Here is a 16,417-nt window from a genome sequence, read left to right as displayed (position 1 = left end):
CTGCCAGTGCATGCTGGGGGCTGCGGGCAGACGTTTTGATCCCACGTGGTGGTTTCCTTTCTCCCCTCCTTTATTTTTGTGTGGTTGCTTTTCTCGTGGTCAGGCCAGTGCATCAGCAAGTCTCTGGTTTGCAACGGGGATTCTGACTGTGATGAAGATGGCACTGATGAGGATGGATGTGAGGACACAGACAGCAGACGTTCCTGTGACCTCGATAAACCTCCTCCCAACATTGAACTTACTGGAATTGGGTAAGGGGCTAGGCAGCCACCTGTGCATATTGGTGGGTTATAATTCTTCATTTTGTTTTGTTTTGTTATTATTTTTTGGTAAGTCTAATAGCAAATCACCTAATAGCCAACAATTTTTTAATTTCTATCTGTATACCCATAAATACATATGCAGTAAAATATGGAGTGAACAATTGTCCCAGGACTGTACTGATTTAAGCACCGAAAGTCTTGCATACAAGAAAACCTCACAGAGCTGGGAAAATCCAAATAGTCGGTCACCCTGTTGGAGAGAGAGGGAGAGAGAGAGAGGAGAGCGAGAGAGAGCAGTATATTGGAATATGCAGGCTAAAAAGTGATTGCTCAGATGAGCTGGGGACTTTTATTTCCAAGTAAAGTTGAGACAATCCTGTGTTTGTCTTTTCAAAAAGAATTCTGAAGAATTTTTAAGGTCAGACCCAAGTTAAGATTTCAAGGCTTTAAAATAATCTATTATAGAATGATAGATGTGATTTTTTCTATGATATTTCAAAATGCATTCACAGAGAAGTGATAAAATTACCCTAAAGAGGACACCAGGCAACATGCTAAGAGGCAATCAGTTGAAATTCTTTGTAGAGTGCTCTCTCTCCTCAAAGGTAATCGTAATTGTATTGGTTTTATCTGTAGATTCAATTCAAAGCCAACTGTTGCCATAGCTACACAAGGACGTGTATTTCCCAAACATGTGCTTAGGCTGAAAGAGGTTGGATTTTCCCAGATGTTAGCTTTAGCTACCATACCAAGCAAGGGAGGCTGGAGAACGTATGGTATGCACGAGAATCCTGTCCTCTTTATATGAGCTCTCTTTCAAAGACATACTTAACTGTAATGTATTTCTAGAGTTCTCTGATGACGCCTTTTCCAGCAAGTGCTATTTCTGATTTTTAACCATCTGTTCTTCCTGTTAAAAAAACACCCCACAACAGTTACAATGCACTCACCGGCCAGTTCCGGAGCAGAGTCATCAACACGAAAAGTTTCGGCGGTCAGTGCAGAAAGGTGTTCAGTGGGGATAAACCAGACTACTACAGGCTGAGTGCCAATGTCCTCTCCTACACATTCGAGGTACTGAATTACATTGACTTTACTTATTTCCAACCTGTGACTTGTTGCCAGAAATCATTATTTACACGATCTATATTTTTTTGGGGGGGGGGTATTTGCAGAGAGCTTACTTGTGCCTACTATGTGGTCAATTCTTATAAATGTTTTATATGGACTTAAAAAAAGAATACCCAGCCTGGCTGGGGTGGCTCAGTGGTTGAGCGTCAACCTATGAACCAAGAGGTCATGATTCTATTCCCAGTCAGGGCACATGCCCGGGTTGCGGGCTCGATCCCCAGTGTGGGGTGTGCAAGAGGCAGCGCATGGATGTTTCTCACTTATCGATGTTTCTATCTCTCTACCCTTTCCCCTCCTCTCTCTCTAAAATCAATAAAAACAAATATATCTATAAAGAATACCCATTATGTAACCCTAGAGCATGGGGCAAGGGTACTTGTGTCATTTGTTCTGAAATATCCTTTTGCCTCATTTTCATTTGGCCTCTACTCCGTGTGGGCTCAGGACCACCTGGTCTGTCCTAGCATGGGTGTTAAAAGTCAAGGCCCTGGTATGATCATTTCCTCAGAAACATGTTTTTATTTTTCAAACTGTGAAAGATTTAATATGTACAAGAGAATGTGAATAACATATATGTGCAATTGTGGAAAAACTAATAGAACAAATACCCATATATGCCTGTCACACACCTAAAGAAATAGATTACCAGTGACTTAAAGGTTCTCGCTTACCCCTCTCTGCTCAGTCCTCCTCTCCCTACCTCCCTAAGGCATCGCTATCTTGCCTTTTGTATTAATAATTTCCTTGTTTTTCTGTATATGTCTATTCCCTGTGTCTTTGTCTCCAAATAAAAATTTGTAGTTTCATTTTGACTGTTTTGGGCCCTTTATATAAATAGTGCATATAGTATATGTTCTTCCATGGATTGTCTTTTTTAATCAAAATTATGGCTTTGAATTTCATTTATGATGATGTAGGTGGCATTTTTATTGCTGTTTCCAACTGTTTCTTATGTAATTAAGGCAAATTTAAGAAGATCATACTACCTTGAAAAAAGATGATTCTTGCAGTTAGTTATGTGTAGAGTAGATGGCTGAACTAAGGAGCTAAGAGGCTTACTCGCATAAATTGTACAAAATTGGAAAGTTAAACACACTACGGAATCACATAGAATGTTCCAAAACAAAATCCAAGTAATTTGATTGCATGATGTAACCTATTTTCATCTCTGTACCTCTCTGTTAGACAAAAAAATATATCAAGAAGCAAATGCTTTGTAGTTCTTTTTTAGTATAGCCTTGTTAATTTGCTCAATTCTGAGCTAAATGTTCACTGTAAAGGAAAATGGAAGATGTTTGTACACAGATGTATATTTTTAAAAAATATATTTTTATTGATTTCAGAGATGAAGGGAGAGGGAGAGACAGAAACATCAATGATGAGAGAGAATCATTGATTAGCTGCCTTCTGCACGCCCCCGACTGGGTATCCCACAGATGTATTTTGAGAAGCGCTTGGGATTGCCATTATTGATACCATGTTTCCGGCTTCACAAAGAGTAATTACAGAATAAACTTCATTCCTTACATTCATGCAGGCCTGGTCTTAATGAGAAGCATAGTTGTTGTTTATTTTTTATATGTTTTTATTGATTTTAGAGAGAGAAGAAGGGAGAGGTAGAGAGAGGGATACATTGATCAGTTGCCTTCTGTACACACCCTGCCCTGGGATGGAGTCTGCAACTTTGGTATATGCCCTGACCGGGAATCAAATCAGTGACCTTTCAGTGCACAGGACAACACTCAACCAACTGAGCCACACTGGCCGGGGCAAGGCACACTTGTTTTGTGTCAATAAAGGCCTTTGTCTTTAGGAGATTGTAGGAAGCAAGTATCCATATTAAAGAATCTATGATAAAAGGTTCTTGATTATGTCCAAGGTCTTAATTTGGTTAGAGCAAAATTTTTCATTTTCTTTATAGGTGAAAATAAATAATGATTTTAATTATGAATTTTACAACAGTAGCTGGTCTTATGTAAAACAAACATCCACAGTGACTTCATCATCTACAAGGAAACGCTCCTTTTTAGGATTGTCATCATCTTCTTCTTCCTCATACAATAGTAAACCAAATTACATGGAAAATCAGAAGAAAAAGGTTAGTATGAAATAAGTTAACTTCTCCATATTTTACCAGTTTAGTTACTTGTAACATTGACAAAAGTGTTTACCAAAAGGATCAGCTTTCATTTTTTAAATAGGGCAATAGTATCTTCCTCAAAGAGAAAATACATTTCTTTAAAAGGTATGATCTCCACTTGTTAATTCTCTTTGGTATATTTATTTGTACTTTCATTTTTCCATTAAAGTATTTGTACTTATTTGAAAATCTAGGGAAAAGCTTACTTTCAAATCTTCTAGTTAAAACTTTTCTAAATTTCTCATCCATGATTACTGATGATACTATTTTAAGTGTTATAATTATAATTTTAAAAATCCAATTAATATATGCTCCCTAAATGCCAATTATAGAAAAGATTTAAAATACTTTATTACTTTTGAGATACCAAAATTTTCACATAAGGAAGTTAAAAGACTTAAGGTACTTTGTTGTTTTGAAACATCAAAACTTTCATCTCAGGTAATCTAAACAGTTGACATGAATTGTACTGCTTGATACACACTTATTGTTGAAAAAAATTTCAGGCTGATCATCATTTATAATCTGCATATTTTATCTCATTCTTAAAGTAAGTAACTTGATTAATAAATCACATAAGAAAGGTATAAAAGTATATTTTATTGGTTTTATGACTAAGAAGCTGTGGAAATATGAGCTATAAAAACATTGGCCATATCCATATTGTTCACATAAGTGAGGATTTGGTATAAGATAGATCTTTCTTGAACATCATCAAAAGATGCTTAGGAAGTAATTAAAAGACCTCATTGTAAAGTGGCTTAATTTATAAATGCTTCAGTATGGGAGATCATTATAGGGCCACCCTAAGATGTGGACCCTAAGGACACATTATTTTATATACTTATTTGTGAAATTATCTAGCATTTAATGAAGTTGGTTCTCTTTTTGTAGTTGACAAACTACATTAACAACTTGGTCATGGGTTTTAAAGGTCATGTATAAAAGAAGATACCATGACATCCCTCAGGTATTATTCCTATTTGGGATTCCAAAAATTTCTTGGATTGCTTCAAGTGAGTGGGCCCAGAAGAGACCTTGTCATGCAGCAGAATTAAACTTCATATTGACTGGGTGGAAGGTGGCAGCTGAGGAAGAGGCAGTTGATGGAGACATTGGACAGGGAACTATGACCATTACCTTTTCATCTTGCACCTAAAACTCCTTTTACTGTTTCCTCTTCCCACAGAGTTATCAATTGTTGGTTCTTCAGAACACTGTGGAAGTGGCTCAGTTCATCAATAACAATCCAGAATTTTTACAACTCGCTGAGCCGTTCTGGAGGGAACTCTCCTACCTCCCCTCTCTGTATGACTACAGCGCCTACCGACAATTAATCGAAAAGTATGGGACACATTTTCTGCAGTCTGGATCCTTAGGAGGAGAGTACAAAGTTCTCTTTTATGTGGACACAGAAAAAATGAAACAAAGTGGTAGGGTATTTTTTAAAATTTTATGTAAAAGCATTGTGGGAATTGTAATGGGGAATAACATGGAGTTAAACTTTAAAGCTCTAAAATAAGACAAATAGAAATTAAATTACAAAGGCATCCCAAATGGCACGAATCCATTACATTTTATTCAAAATCTTACAGGCTTTAAGAAAAGCCTGCCGACTCTTTTAGTGCCCTGAAATGTGAGTTAATCCATTATCATCATCGGTTATCTAGAGAGGATGTTGACTGGGTTTTTAGAACATCTTTCAACCTTTCCCATTTCTCAGATTACATATTATTCCTCAATGGAAGCTAATGAGGAATTGACCATTATTACAGAAATCAATGTTTTGTTTTGTATTTTTTTAAGTGTGGAATTTTTTGTTTCTTTTTTTAAAAATATGTTTCTATTGATTTCAGAGAGGAAGGGAGGGGGAGAGAGAGATAGAAACATCAGCGATGAGAGAGAATCATTGATTGGCTGCCTCCTGCATGCCCCCACACTGGGGAGCCAGCCTGCAACCAGGCATGTGCCCTCACCGGGAATTGAACCGTGACCTCCTGGTTCATAGGTCAATGCTCAACCACTGAGCTACGCTAGCTGGGCCAAGTTACATGCTTTAGCAATGACCCTCACTGTTACCCAGTGAGACAGCCACTCTAGTTCTTGTCCCACAGACTGAGAAATGGAGACCTGTGAAAGAGTATATATATTGGTCGTAAGAATGTCTAACTGGCTCCAGAGCCAACTTAGTTTTTTCCTTCTGCTACGCGTCTGATAGGAATGCCTTGTTTTTGCTGGAATCAGAGCATGCCACTGAGTTCTCATTTTGCAGATTCTCACCAGATGCCCCGATGTGGGAAGGGAGAGAGTGGTGTCTTCGTATCCACTCTCCCTCTCCAGAGACCTTTGGCCTTGGTTTACTAATGTTCCCAGGAAAACCTGTCCCTTCCCAACTTTGCCCTTAAGCTGATGCCCACACCTCCTTCTTCATTCCAAGCATCCTCAGGATGCTTCTTATCAGTCAAGATGCCCTTATAACCTCGGAGGAGAGTCAGACTCCTTTTCTTAAAAAAACGTTTAAATATTTCATTAAAGCAGCATTTTAAAAATGTTAGGCAGCACAGTTCGTTTACTATTCTATAACAAGAAATAATTAATAAATAGCTGCTACTAAAATATGGTGGTAAAATTAGAACAATAGGTTTAAAATTTGATCCTGCAGGATTCAGGTCAGGTGTCTACTTGATATACCCGTCATTAGGAAATCATGTGCAAATGTTCCCGATTGTCTCATTATATTTTTACCAGAGAGAATGCAAGGCAGTTCCCCAGACTTACAGTAGTTTCAGGGTGAGTGAGAGTAAGACTTCTCATGATGAGTTTCAGGGTGAGTGAGAGTAAGACTTCTTCATGAGTTCAGAGGAGGTCTTGTAGTCTCTCTTGGGGGTGAACTGCCATATTTTCCTGTTTCCATTGCCTAGTTTTTTCCTTTGGGCTTGATTTTTACCAATTAACATTTAAGTAATATTGGAACTTTCCTGACTTCTCAGGTTGGAAATAAATTGCACAAGCACAGGTTTTTGTAGCAGCAACAGAGACAATATTTCCTTGGAAAATTAATCTAGAAAAGTTTACTGCCTTTATTTTTTTTTAGCATTTAAAAGAAATGGAGATAATTTTTTAAAAAGCTTTTCAAGTCGGTAAAAGTATTCTTTTGAGTAAAATCTCCTGGGATATAATACAGGGTGGGGGCAAAAGTAGGTTTACAGTTTTGAGTACATAAAACACAGTTTATTCTTATGTTATTATTTACTAGTTATTGTATTATTTTCCATGTAAACAACTGTAACCTTACTTTTGCCCCACCCTGTATATACCCCCAATTGTTCTTTAAGAAATATTGAGGTTATTATGTTTAATAAAATTATATAAGAAAAACATCTTTCCACACTTTATTATTGGTCCTCATTAAAAAAAAATAAAGGCATTGGATAGTGAGTGGTAATTTTCACATACAAAGGTTCTGAGTCAGGGGAAGGAAATGTTAGAAACTAGCGATGTTAAAGATGGAGAGACAAAGGCTGCAGAACTAGCGTTTTAGGAATTAATTGCTGAAGAACCAGAATCCAGCTTTTGGGGTCTCCAGGAGATGGCTGGAGGCCATCACAGTCTACTTTTGTCGATTTGCTTTATGCCTGAAAAGCTGACTATGGATGGGTGAAATGTATCACTCCTTGGGGTATTTACCTTCTGCTCCGTCTGCTGTTTCATGTAGAAATCACCAGCAACTCCTTCTCTCTCTGGTCAAAATTAATAGGAGCCAATATTGGCGCAACCATTTGAAAGTAAGTGTAGACTCTGTTCCTTTGTTTAATATCAGACATAAGTCATACATCCCCTTTTTGACCCTTCGCTCTTGTAGTGCACTGGAAATGTCCATATCAGGTCACTCTTGATTAGACGGGCTCAGTAGTAGGAAACATCCGCTGATCCTCACACCTGGCTACATCTCAAAGGTCTTCAGCAAATACAGAAACTAAGCACCTTTTAATTTTCCCCAACAGGTGTTAGTTCAATAAATATGAAGAAATGTTCATTCCAAAGTGCAAACTATGTGTTTGTTCAACATTCTTCAAGCAAATGCAAGGAGCTGCAAGATGCTTTAAAATGGGCTTCAGGTAAATGAGAAGCTGGCAGTATGCACTACAAGCTCCACCTCCATCCCTCTCTGGTTCATTCTTGGTCACCAAAGTCCTTTGACATTTTAGCAGGTGTCCCAAAAGGGACATTGGTCATAACTGATGAACCTACATTGACACATTATTATCACCCGAAGTCCACAGTTCACCGGAGGGTTCATTCCTGCTATTGTACCTTCTATGGGTTTGAACAAATGTATAATGCCATGTATCCAGCATTAGAGTGTCCTAGATAATAACGTCACTGCCCTAAAACCCCTCTGTGCTCCACATTTCCCTCTCTCCCACTGCCCACCCCTGGAAACCACTGGTTGTTTGTTTTTATTTGCTGTTTGTTACTGTTTCCATGGTTTTGCCTTTTCCAGAATGTCACACAGTTGGACGGGTTGTGTTTTCATACTTGATAGATGTTTCACGCTTATGTTCTCATTTTCATTTGTGGATCCTGACTTCCTTCATTTGATTTCTCCTTGTGCAGGGACTCAGGGCAACGTGTTGCGAGGGGACCCGTTTGTCAGAGGGGGCCGTCCAGCCTTGGTGTCTGGCCTTAGTTTCCTGGAGCTGGACAACCCTGCTGGAAACCAGAAGCGGTATTCCTCCTGGGCGGGATCCGTGCTCGAACTTCCCCAGGTCATAAAACAGAAGGTGCGTGATGCCCCGCTTACATGCAGCAGAGAGCGGTTCTGTTGCTTTGCACTGGGGAAGTGAGATTAAATCAAGGTGGTTAAACAGGGAAGGCTGTGGTTAGCGTTTTCTGAAGTTCAGTTTATGTTCTGTATGAGAAAAGGAATGCATACATAATCATAAGAAACAGAAGGTTTGTTATCTTGCCGGTCCATATTTCAGTTGTAATGATAAAATGTCTTGTCAATCCCAAGAGAAATTAATGAAAAAATTTGCATTTTGAGCTTTTGCCCTAAATTGGATTGTTTTCCTTGTCCCCTCATTCAGAGGAGCTATAGATTCTCGCAAGAGGAAGGCATTCAGGCTCATTATATTCATCAGGGAGCTAGGCAAAATTGCACAATAAAAAGACTACAGGGCTTATGGGGGGAAATGTGGTTAGGGACACAACACTAAAAATTTAATCTGTGACACTCATTTAAAAAAAATATATAGAGACACCAAAAAATAAAAAAAAAAAACAAAATAAAAGCCAGCAGCACAGTTTTATACATGCTCAACTGTTAAGAAGTGCGTCTACTGTAATGAATGTGGCCCTTTACCTAGGAGAATGTGGCAGGCTGGGTGACGGAGCAGTTACAGCTTGTGAATGGTTGTAAAGTGGAAGAACAATCAGAAGTGACAGACAGCTTTGACACGGGATGTGGATGGGTGTAGTTTACCACATAGGCAGTGAACTGGATGGATGTTTGAGGTGTGTGTTTGTGCGTTTTGTGTATTCCTGTGTGGTTTGGTTCAGGCGTGTGCAGTTGTTCGTGCTCACCTGGTGTTTCTTGTGGACAAAATTGTACGTAAGCAAAAAGCAAAATGTGTGTGGTAGGCTTATATTATTTCTTACTATGACCATCTCAATGGAAGAAATTCATATTTTTAAAACAAATGCTATAGCAGAATTGATTCTATGAGCTGTTCCCTGCCATGGGAGTCAGGTGAAATGGACCTTCAGAGATTAAGAAACCTGGACACATGATATAAACTCAAAAACTACAATCACTTCTCAGGTTGCCCCCCAACACTATATTGTACCCACTTGCCTCCTAATAAGCGTGATGGGGGAGGGGGAAGTTTTCCCAGGAACTCTCATCTCAAAGTGCCACTCGTTAAGAGTCAATGTGGCCTATTTTCATTGTCAGTATCCCATACAAATCATCAAAAATCCTGAATTGTTGATTAGGGAAGAACAGAGATTCTTTTTCATTCTCAACTCTGCACTTTTCCAATAGGACAGTAGTTGTCACAGTTAGCTGTGCTAATTTATTAGCCGCACAGGACAGGAACAGAGAGAGTAGAGGCATGTTATAGCTATACAGCCGTATGATGCCATCCGGTTCCGAAGAGCTTGGGCAGAGATTGGGGAAATGTGACCGATTCTCCGAGGAAACCTTAGTTGCGTGCTGCAGGCAGCTTGGAGTGACTCTCCCCAAAGCCAGCGATGCGCATCCCTGCCCAGTTCTGTGCTCTGTGTATCCCTGCCCAGTTCTGTGCTCTGTGTCGTGGAGGTAGCCTGTGATCAGCCATGGTGCCAGCAGTTACACCGCTTTACAAATCAGAGCCTTCTTATTCCTGAGTGAGCAGATTGTTAAAACTTAGCCAGCGCCCCTGTGGTCTCGAAGCATCGGACATATCCAACACAGAGCAACAGTGCAAATCTGTTTTAAATTTCTTCAGAGAGAAAGAGGGATGGTCTCCTCTCTGCGGCAGGACATTTAGCTTTAACTTTAATTGCACGTGCTCTTCCTGTAATATAAGTGCACCTCCTTTCCCTCTGTCCTCTGCGGGGGTGAAAATGTATTGTCTTCAAAACAACCTTTCAATAACTAGGAAATAGATATCCCGTTGGTTTTAAGAATTTTATACATGCACACAAGATACAAAAAAATCTTCCTTCTCTATCTGGTCCTAATATTCCCTAGATTTCTCTTGCAAGGAAAGTGAATTATTTTCTCTTTTTATTTGAACAAGAAACGATTGGAATTAACGTCAGTGTTTCCATGGGGATTGAGCTTAACTGCCAAAAAAAATAAAAAAATAAAAAATACTGTGGCCTACAACCCTGGCTTGTGCCTGGGATGTCTTTCCCTGTGCAGCTGACACCCTTGTATGAGCTGGTGAAGGAGGTCCCCTGCGCTGCGGTGAAGAGACTCTACCTGAGACGGGCCCTGGAGGAATACCTGGATGAGTCCGACCCCTGCCACTGCCAGCCCTGCCGGAACGGGGGCCTCGCCCTGGTGGAGGGCACCACGTGCCAGTGCCACTGCAAGCCGTACACGTTCGGTGCGGCCTGCGAGTACGGAGTCCTCGTGGGGGACGAAGCAGGTCAGTGCGCTGACTGGTCTCTAGTCATGCTGGACTCACGGAAAGGGGGACTCCCTTCCCTCCAGGCCCTGAGACTGCACTTCTTGGTGTATGGAGAGGAGGAAATCTCACCGGGCATTTAAAATATATATATTTTTATTGATTTCAGAGAGGAAGGGAGAGGGAGAGAGAGATAGAAACAGCAAAGATGAGAGAGAATCAGCTATCTGCTGCCTCCTGGAGACTGAGCCCACAACCCGGGCATGTGCCCTGACTGGGACTCAAACCGGGACCGCCTGATTCATAGGTCGATGCTCAACCACTGAGCCACGCCAGTAGGACTCACCAGGCATTTTAATTCACTATCTCCCACTCTCATCCATGTTCAGATGGTAGACCCTGGGGTCAAGGCTCTTTGCTGTGTCTGTTTTTCTGTCTGAGTTAACAGACCCACCCTGCCTGCCACCATTCCCCATCTGCCATCAGACTAGCTTAGTGCCCCAAACACCTCCCATCCTTCCATTGTCGTCTAGAAAGTTTCTGTCATAACCCAGGTCTGTGGGGGTTGGGCTTGCACTGCCTAACCTCTCTGCTGGCCAGCTCCTTGAAACATCTCTGCTTCTGTTTTGTATTATGTCCCGCCCATCAGCTATTTGAGGGTGCTTGTTGAGCATCTGCTGTGTGCTTGGTGCTTTAAGAACTTGGAACAGGGCTCTGTGAAGTTACTTTATGAGTAGGCCACGCATGAGACAACTTGTGTATATTTGTCTTCATATGTACTTATATGTCTCTCTCCTCTAGAACAGTGGTCGCCAACCTTTCGGACCTCATGGACCACCGGTTGGCAACTGCTGCTCTAGAAAGCTCTTTTCTTAAGATCAGGACTTGATTTTTTTTCTTTATTTCCAGAGCCTGATATAGAGCTTGATTTTATAGAAGTCACTTGTTAAATGTTTGATCCATGAATAATCACATGACTAAACTATGGTTGCTTATAGACAAGCATCAGGAAGGCATCTTTGCCCCCAAATGTCTCCCCTACTGGCCTTCCTGGTAAATTCAGATTCCACCCCTTTGTGGTTTGGATTTCCAGTCATTTGATAAAAGTGGGAGCGCTCCCTGCTGGTGAGGAATGGAGTAGCAATCATAATATATCAAGCTATTATTACCCTTTATTAATATACTCAGGGGACTACTTTATTAACTCAGTTTTTAGTGATGGAAGAAAGCGTAAGGAAGATCATGGGAAACTATTATACAAATTAGTTTAGTTTTGATGTGTGGAACTGAGAAGTGGGGGGTGTGATAGGGGGCAAAGAGGGATATAGGTTGCACAGTAGAAATAGCTAAGGTCCAGTAAACACACCCACTTATTATCGGAAAACAATGCTTTGGGGAATGGTGTCTGAGATCAGTTTCTAACTAGTAAAGCAAAGTTCTTAGAATATGGTACAAGCTCCCCCCTGGCTCCCCCAAGGAATGCAATGGGGGAAACACTAAAAGAACTGTGAGTCGTGCATCAGCCCGAAGGTGGAAGGTGCCAGGGTTGGTTGAGGAAGTGCCTAGTGTAGAATTGGAGAAGGATGCTAATAGGAGGGAAAAGCAGTTCATCTGCTTACACACTTCCTGACTTTGCACAGTGCCAGCCCTGGGGTTGGCAGCCTGGAGTACCAGTACATTGTGTCCTTCTCATGCCCTATCACTGCTTTAACAAGAGCAACTTACTCGCTTTATTGAGAGACCGTGGAGTGATGAAAAGAACCTGAACTCAGTCGTAAGACACAGTCACAGTCTGGATGTGGCTCTTGGCAGCCATTATAGCACTGGGCATGGCATCCAACCACTTTGTGTCAGATTCCACACCTTTCAAACAAAAATGGTGACTGACCTCCTGCCCACCTGGCTTCATTCTTGTGAGAAGTAAATAAATGATGGAATGTACGTGGAAGTGCTTTGAAACGGTTGTAAAATGATAAACACATTTAAGATATTGTTGCAAGAAGTTTGTTAATGCAGCCATGGTATGGACAACCCTGGTCAGTGTGCAGAGTCCGCTGGCCATTGTAGAGGACTCAGTAATAACGCCAAAGGTAGTAAGTCCCTGATCATCCCCTCCCCCCAGGACCACTGAGCAGGCAGTTTCGCAGTGAGCTCCGAATCTCCCTCTGCAAGTTCTTTCTGACCTTCCTCTTATCTTCCAGGAAAGGTGGATGGAGGTTGGAACTGCTGGTCCTCTTGGAGCCCCTGTGCTGAAGGAAGGAGAACAAGGCGTCGAGAATGCAATAACCCGCCTCCCAGTGGGGGTGGGGCGTCCTGTATTGGAGAAATGTCGGAGAGCAGGCAGTGTGGAGAGGAAGACGAGGAGCTGAATAATCTTCGGTAAGGGGGACCAGACCTCCTGGCCATCAGTCGTGTGGACTATGTGATTGCTGCTACTAGATGATTTGAACGTGAAATACCCATTTTTTTTTTTTTTATCGATGGCTGCTTTGCCCTTTAGCACAGGGGTCAGTTGAAGGATGGAGGCCTGGCCTGGCCACCTTGCACTCATGTTTCAAGTTTTCCTGACACATCGTTATAAAAGGCTGGGGAGCTGGGAGGCAGCTTGGCCCCATAGATAAGAGCGGCAGTGTTGACATCAAGTAGATTGGCCACCTCCGTGCTGTGTGACCCTGGGCAAGGTCCTTGCCACACCTCTAAAATTAAGATCTTCATAGTAGATAAAGTGGTAATAGGATATAGGTAAGATTAAGCCTGGCACAGAGTAAGTATTCAATAATAGGTGTATGATTTTTCAGATATACCACTCCTTATTTATTTTTTTATTTAGGATGAACCATAAGGCCAGATGCTTGAGATGACTAATATGTTTTTTTAAAAAGTCAAACAATTTTTACTGAGGGAATAGCACGTTGTGATTCCTTCCACTGCCTTAGTCCCTCCTGAATTGGAGTCAGAATCTTTAAGTTAGCCCCTTTCCTCAATGCACAGCTGTCTTCTCAGTCAGCCCAGGATTCTTTCAGTTGGGATTCTCTGATCTGCACTTGAATAGGGACATACTTTAAAAAGTCCCCACCCATAATCTTCGGGATCCAATTGCTTTAAGCAGTTTAAGTTCCTAGAAGTTAAATTGTGGCAAATATATCACCGTTTTGGCAAAGGATCTAAAATCTCAATCATTTCTGATATTGAAACATCCTACCTCCAATCTTTACTCATGAACCTGGCAAAAAATATCGCAGTTCTCATGGTCACCACTGCAATCAAAGAGCATGACCTGTGTCTCCATGTCAGCACCCGAGAAGATGAACATCTCCACTATCTTTTCACATTCACTTCCTGTTGCCAGGACTTGCAAATACTCTCTCAAAGATGTCTAGTTGATGAATTGCACCCCCGGGTCAGCGTTTTTCTATGCCACTCCCCACAGTGTTCACTGTCCTTACCAACCTCTTCCAATCAGGGGTTGCCAACAAGTTCTAGTCAGATAATGTGAAGGTCATGGGAGTGGAAGAAAGGGTGACCCTTGGGTGTCTGGAGGTGTGATGCCTCATTCCCAGGTCTTCGCTGCCTCCTCATCTCACGTAAGCAATGCCTCTTGACGGAGGAAGGTGGGAAGCATGTGGGATTTGGTGAGCAGAGAGCACGGGCCTCAGGGTGGGTGCCTCTGGGAAGAGGAGGTCCCTCAGGAGGCCGCTGCCCGCTGGATCGCTTCCCCTGCCTTTAGACATAAATCTTGACGGGAAGGGGCACCCTAAGGAAGGCACTGGAGGGATTTTCACTCTTCTTGGTGCTCAGAGGAGGAAAAATGTCCTCCTCCTCAGGATGCAGAGGAAAATGATGAAGACGTCCCATTTCGGAGTTTCCTCCGAAGGTGGCAAGAGCCTGAGGATCTGAGTCCAGAAGGAGGCCGCACTCAGGCCATTTCTAATGCTTTCCCTCAGGTTCCGTGTCTCTGCAGTGCAGGCAATAGTGGCAATACACGGACCTCAGAGGCACTATTGGAAACATTGCTTCCTGGTGGCTGTCATTGCTGTCACTATTATGAGCTCCCTCTAGAGTTTGCCTTGTGAGAAGTAGAAAGAGCATGATTTTAAGAGCCTGACTAATTAGACATGAATCCAGCCCTGATATTTTTTCCTCTATAATCTTGGACAACTTATTCAAACGCTCCAAGCCTTTGTTTGCTCCACTTGTCTCATAGGTTACAGTGAACTACATCCAGAGAGTGACTGCCAAGAGCCCAGACACATAGCACATGCTCAATCAACATATATTTAATGGTATCCTCTTATTTATCATTCATTCTTTCACTTAATCCTCACCACAGGATATTTTTTTCCATTGATTTTTATTTTCATTTTATTTTAAAAAAATATATTTTTATTGATTTCAGAGAGGAAGAGGAAGAGAGACTTATTTATTTATTTTTAATATATTTTATTGATTTTTTACAGAGAGGAAGAGAGAGGGATACAGAGTTAGAAACATCAATCAGCTGCCTCTTGCACACCCCCTATTGGGGATGTGCCTGCAACCAAGGCACATGCCCTTGACCGGAATTGAACCTGGGACCCTTGAGTCCACAGGCCGACGCTCTATCCACTGAGCCAAACCGGTTTTGGCGGGAGAGAGATTTAGAAACACCCATGATGAGAGAGAATCATGTTTTGACTTCTTTCTGCACACTCCCTACTGAGGATCGAGCCTACAACCCAGGCATGTGCCCTTGACCAGAATCAAACCCGGGACCCTTCAGTCCACAGGCTGACCCTCTATCCACTGAACCAAACCAGCTAGGGCTGGGTACTTTATTTTTAATACAGAATTAATTCTGTGTTAAAAGAATTTCAGAACCAACCAGAAGGAGAAAAAGTAGGTCTGAGACAGGTGACCTCTGAAAGTTTCATAAATAGGTGTATTGTCCAAAGAATGACTTTCCTTTCTGCTGTTTCCCCCCCCCCCCCCTACTACTGACCACTTAACTATCTTTTGCAAGCCTGAGTTTATGTTTGAGTTTTCTATCACAGGTTGTGATCAGATATTTGATCCTGACAATGACAAAAATATCACATTAACATACTTACATGAACACAATCCTTTCAGATGCAAATAAAAATTTTGCTGTGGTGCAAAATATTGATTATATTGTGGAAATTCATCACATTAATTATATTTTGTTTTCTTTCTCTTCCAGATTGCTTGAACCCCATTGTTTTCCTTTGCCTTCAGGTCCAAAGGAATTCTGTCCACCACCCCCTGCCTTGGACAACGGATTTGTTCAAGTTGGTTATGAGATATATATATTTCTCCTTTACACATACTCTTTGCGTCAAGTTCTGCACCTCCACTGTTGTCATAATCCATGTCCTTCTTCCACAAGGAAACAGAGCTAAACATATTTTATGTGTCATCCTAGTTTTAGTGATGAGAGTTTTAGACTTTTGTTCTTTGGCCGAAGGTGATTAGAATTCTGCAGAAGTCAGTACATCTTCTGTGGCAAGGTAAATCAATATTGCCACCCAATGAATTAGAAATGCAGTCATGACAGAGGGCAACTAAACATTTCCATTCCCACTAAAATAGGAATCTATAAGCAAGGTCTTCAACATGAGGACTTCCCCTATTCTTACACTGAAAGAAGTCTTTACTTTATTTTTTTAAAAATATATTTTTATTGATTTCAGAGAGGAAGGGAAAGGAAGAGAGAGATAGAAACATCAATGATGAGAGAGAATCGCTGATCGGCTGCCTCCTGCAGTCCA

The 16,417-nt window shown here is 41.4% G+C and overlaps 1 protein-coding gene across 1 annotated transcript in view; it reads left to right on the top strand.

The window, feature by feature from the left end:
- Positions 1-16,417, top strand: part of C7 (complement C7) — a gene marked incomplete at its 5' end in the record, with an annotated part of 44,754 nt that overhangs the window by 14,295 nt on the left and 14,042 nt on the right. The window contains 9 exons of the mRNA XM_079798182.1: positions 104-251; positions 1,199-1,337; positions 3,316-3,492; positions 4,724-4,967; positions 7,539-7,652; positions 8,152-8,318; positions 10,445-10,673; positions 12,854-13,031; positions 15,850-15,937. Of these exons, the coding sequence (XP_079654308.1) occupies positions 104-251; positions 1,199-1,337; positions 3,316-3,492; positions 4,724-4,967; positions 7,539-7,652; positions 8,152-8,318; positions 10,445-10,673; positions 12,854-13,031; positions 15,850-15,937 (1,484 nt within the window). The remainder of the gene's footprint in view (positions 1-103; positions 252-1,198; positions 1,338-3,315; positions 3,493-4,723; positions 4,968-7,538; positions 7,653-8,151; positions 8,319-10,444; positions 10,674-12,853; positions 13,032-15,849; positions 15,938-16,417) is intronic.

The sequence above is a fragment of the Cnephaeus nilssonii genome, assembly GCF_951640355.1.
Source record: "Cnephaeus nilssonii genome assembly, chromosome: 2".
NCBI classification, from domain to species: domain Eukaryota; kingdom Metazoa; phylum Chordata; class Mammalia; order Chiroptera; family Vespertilionidae; genus Cnephaeus; species Cnephaeus nilssonii.
The sequence above is the reverse complement of the archived record's forward strand: the minus strand, read 5'-3'. Positions and strand labels throughout refer to the sequence as shown.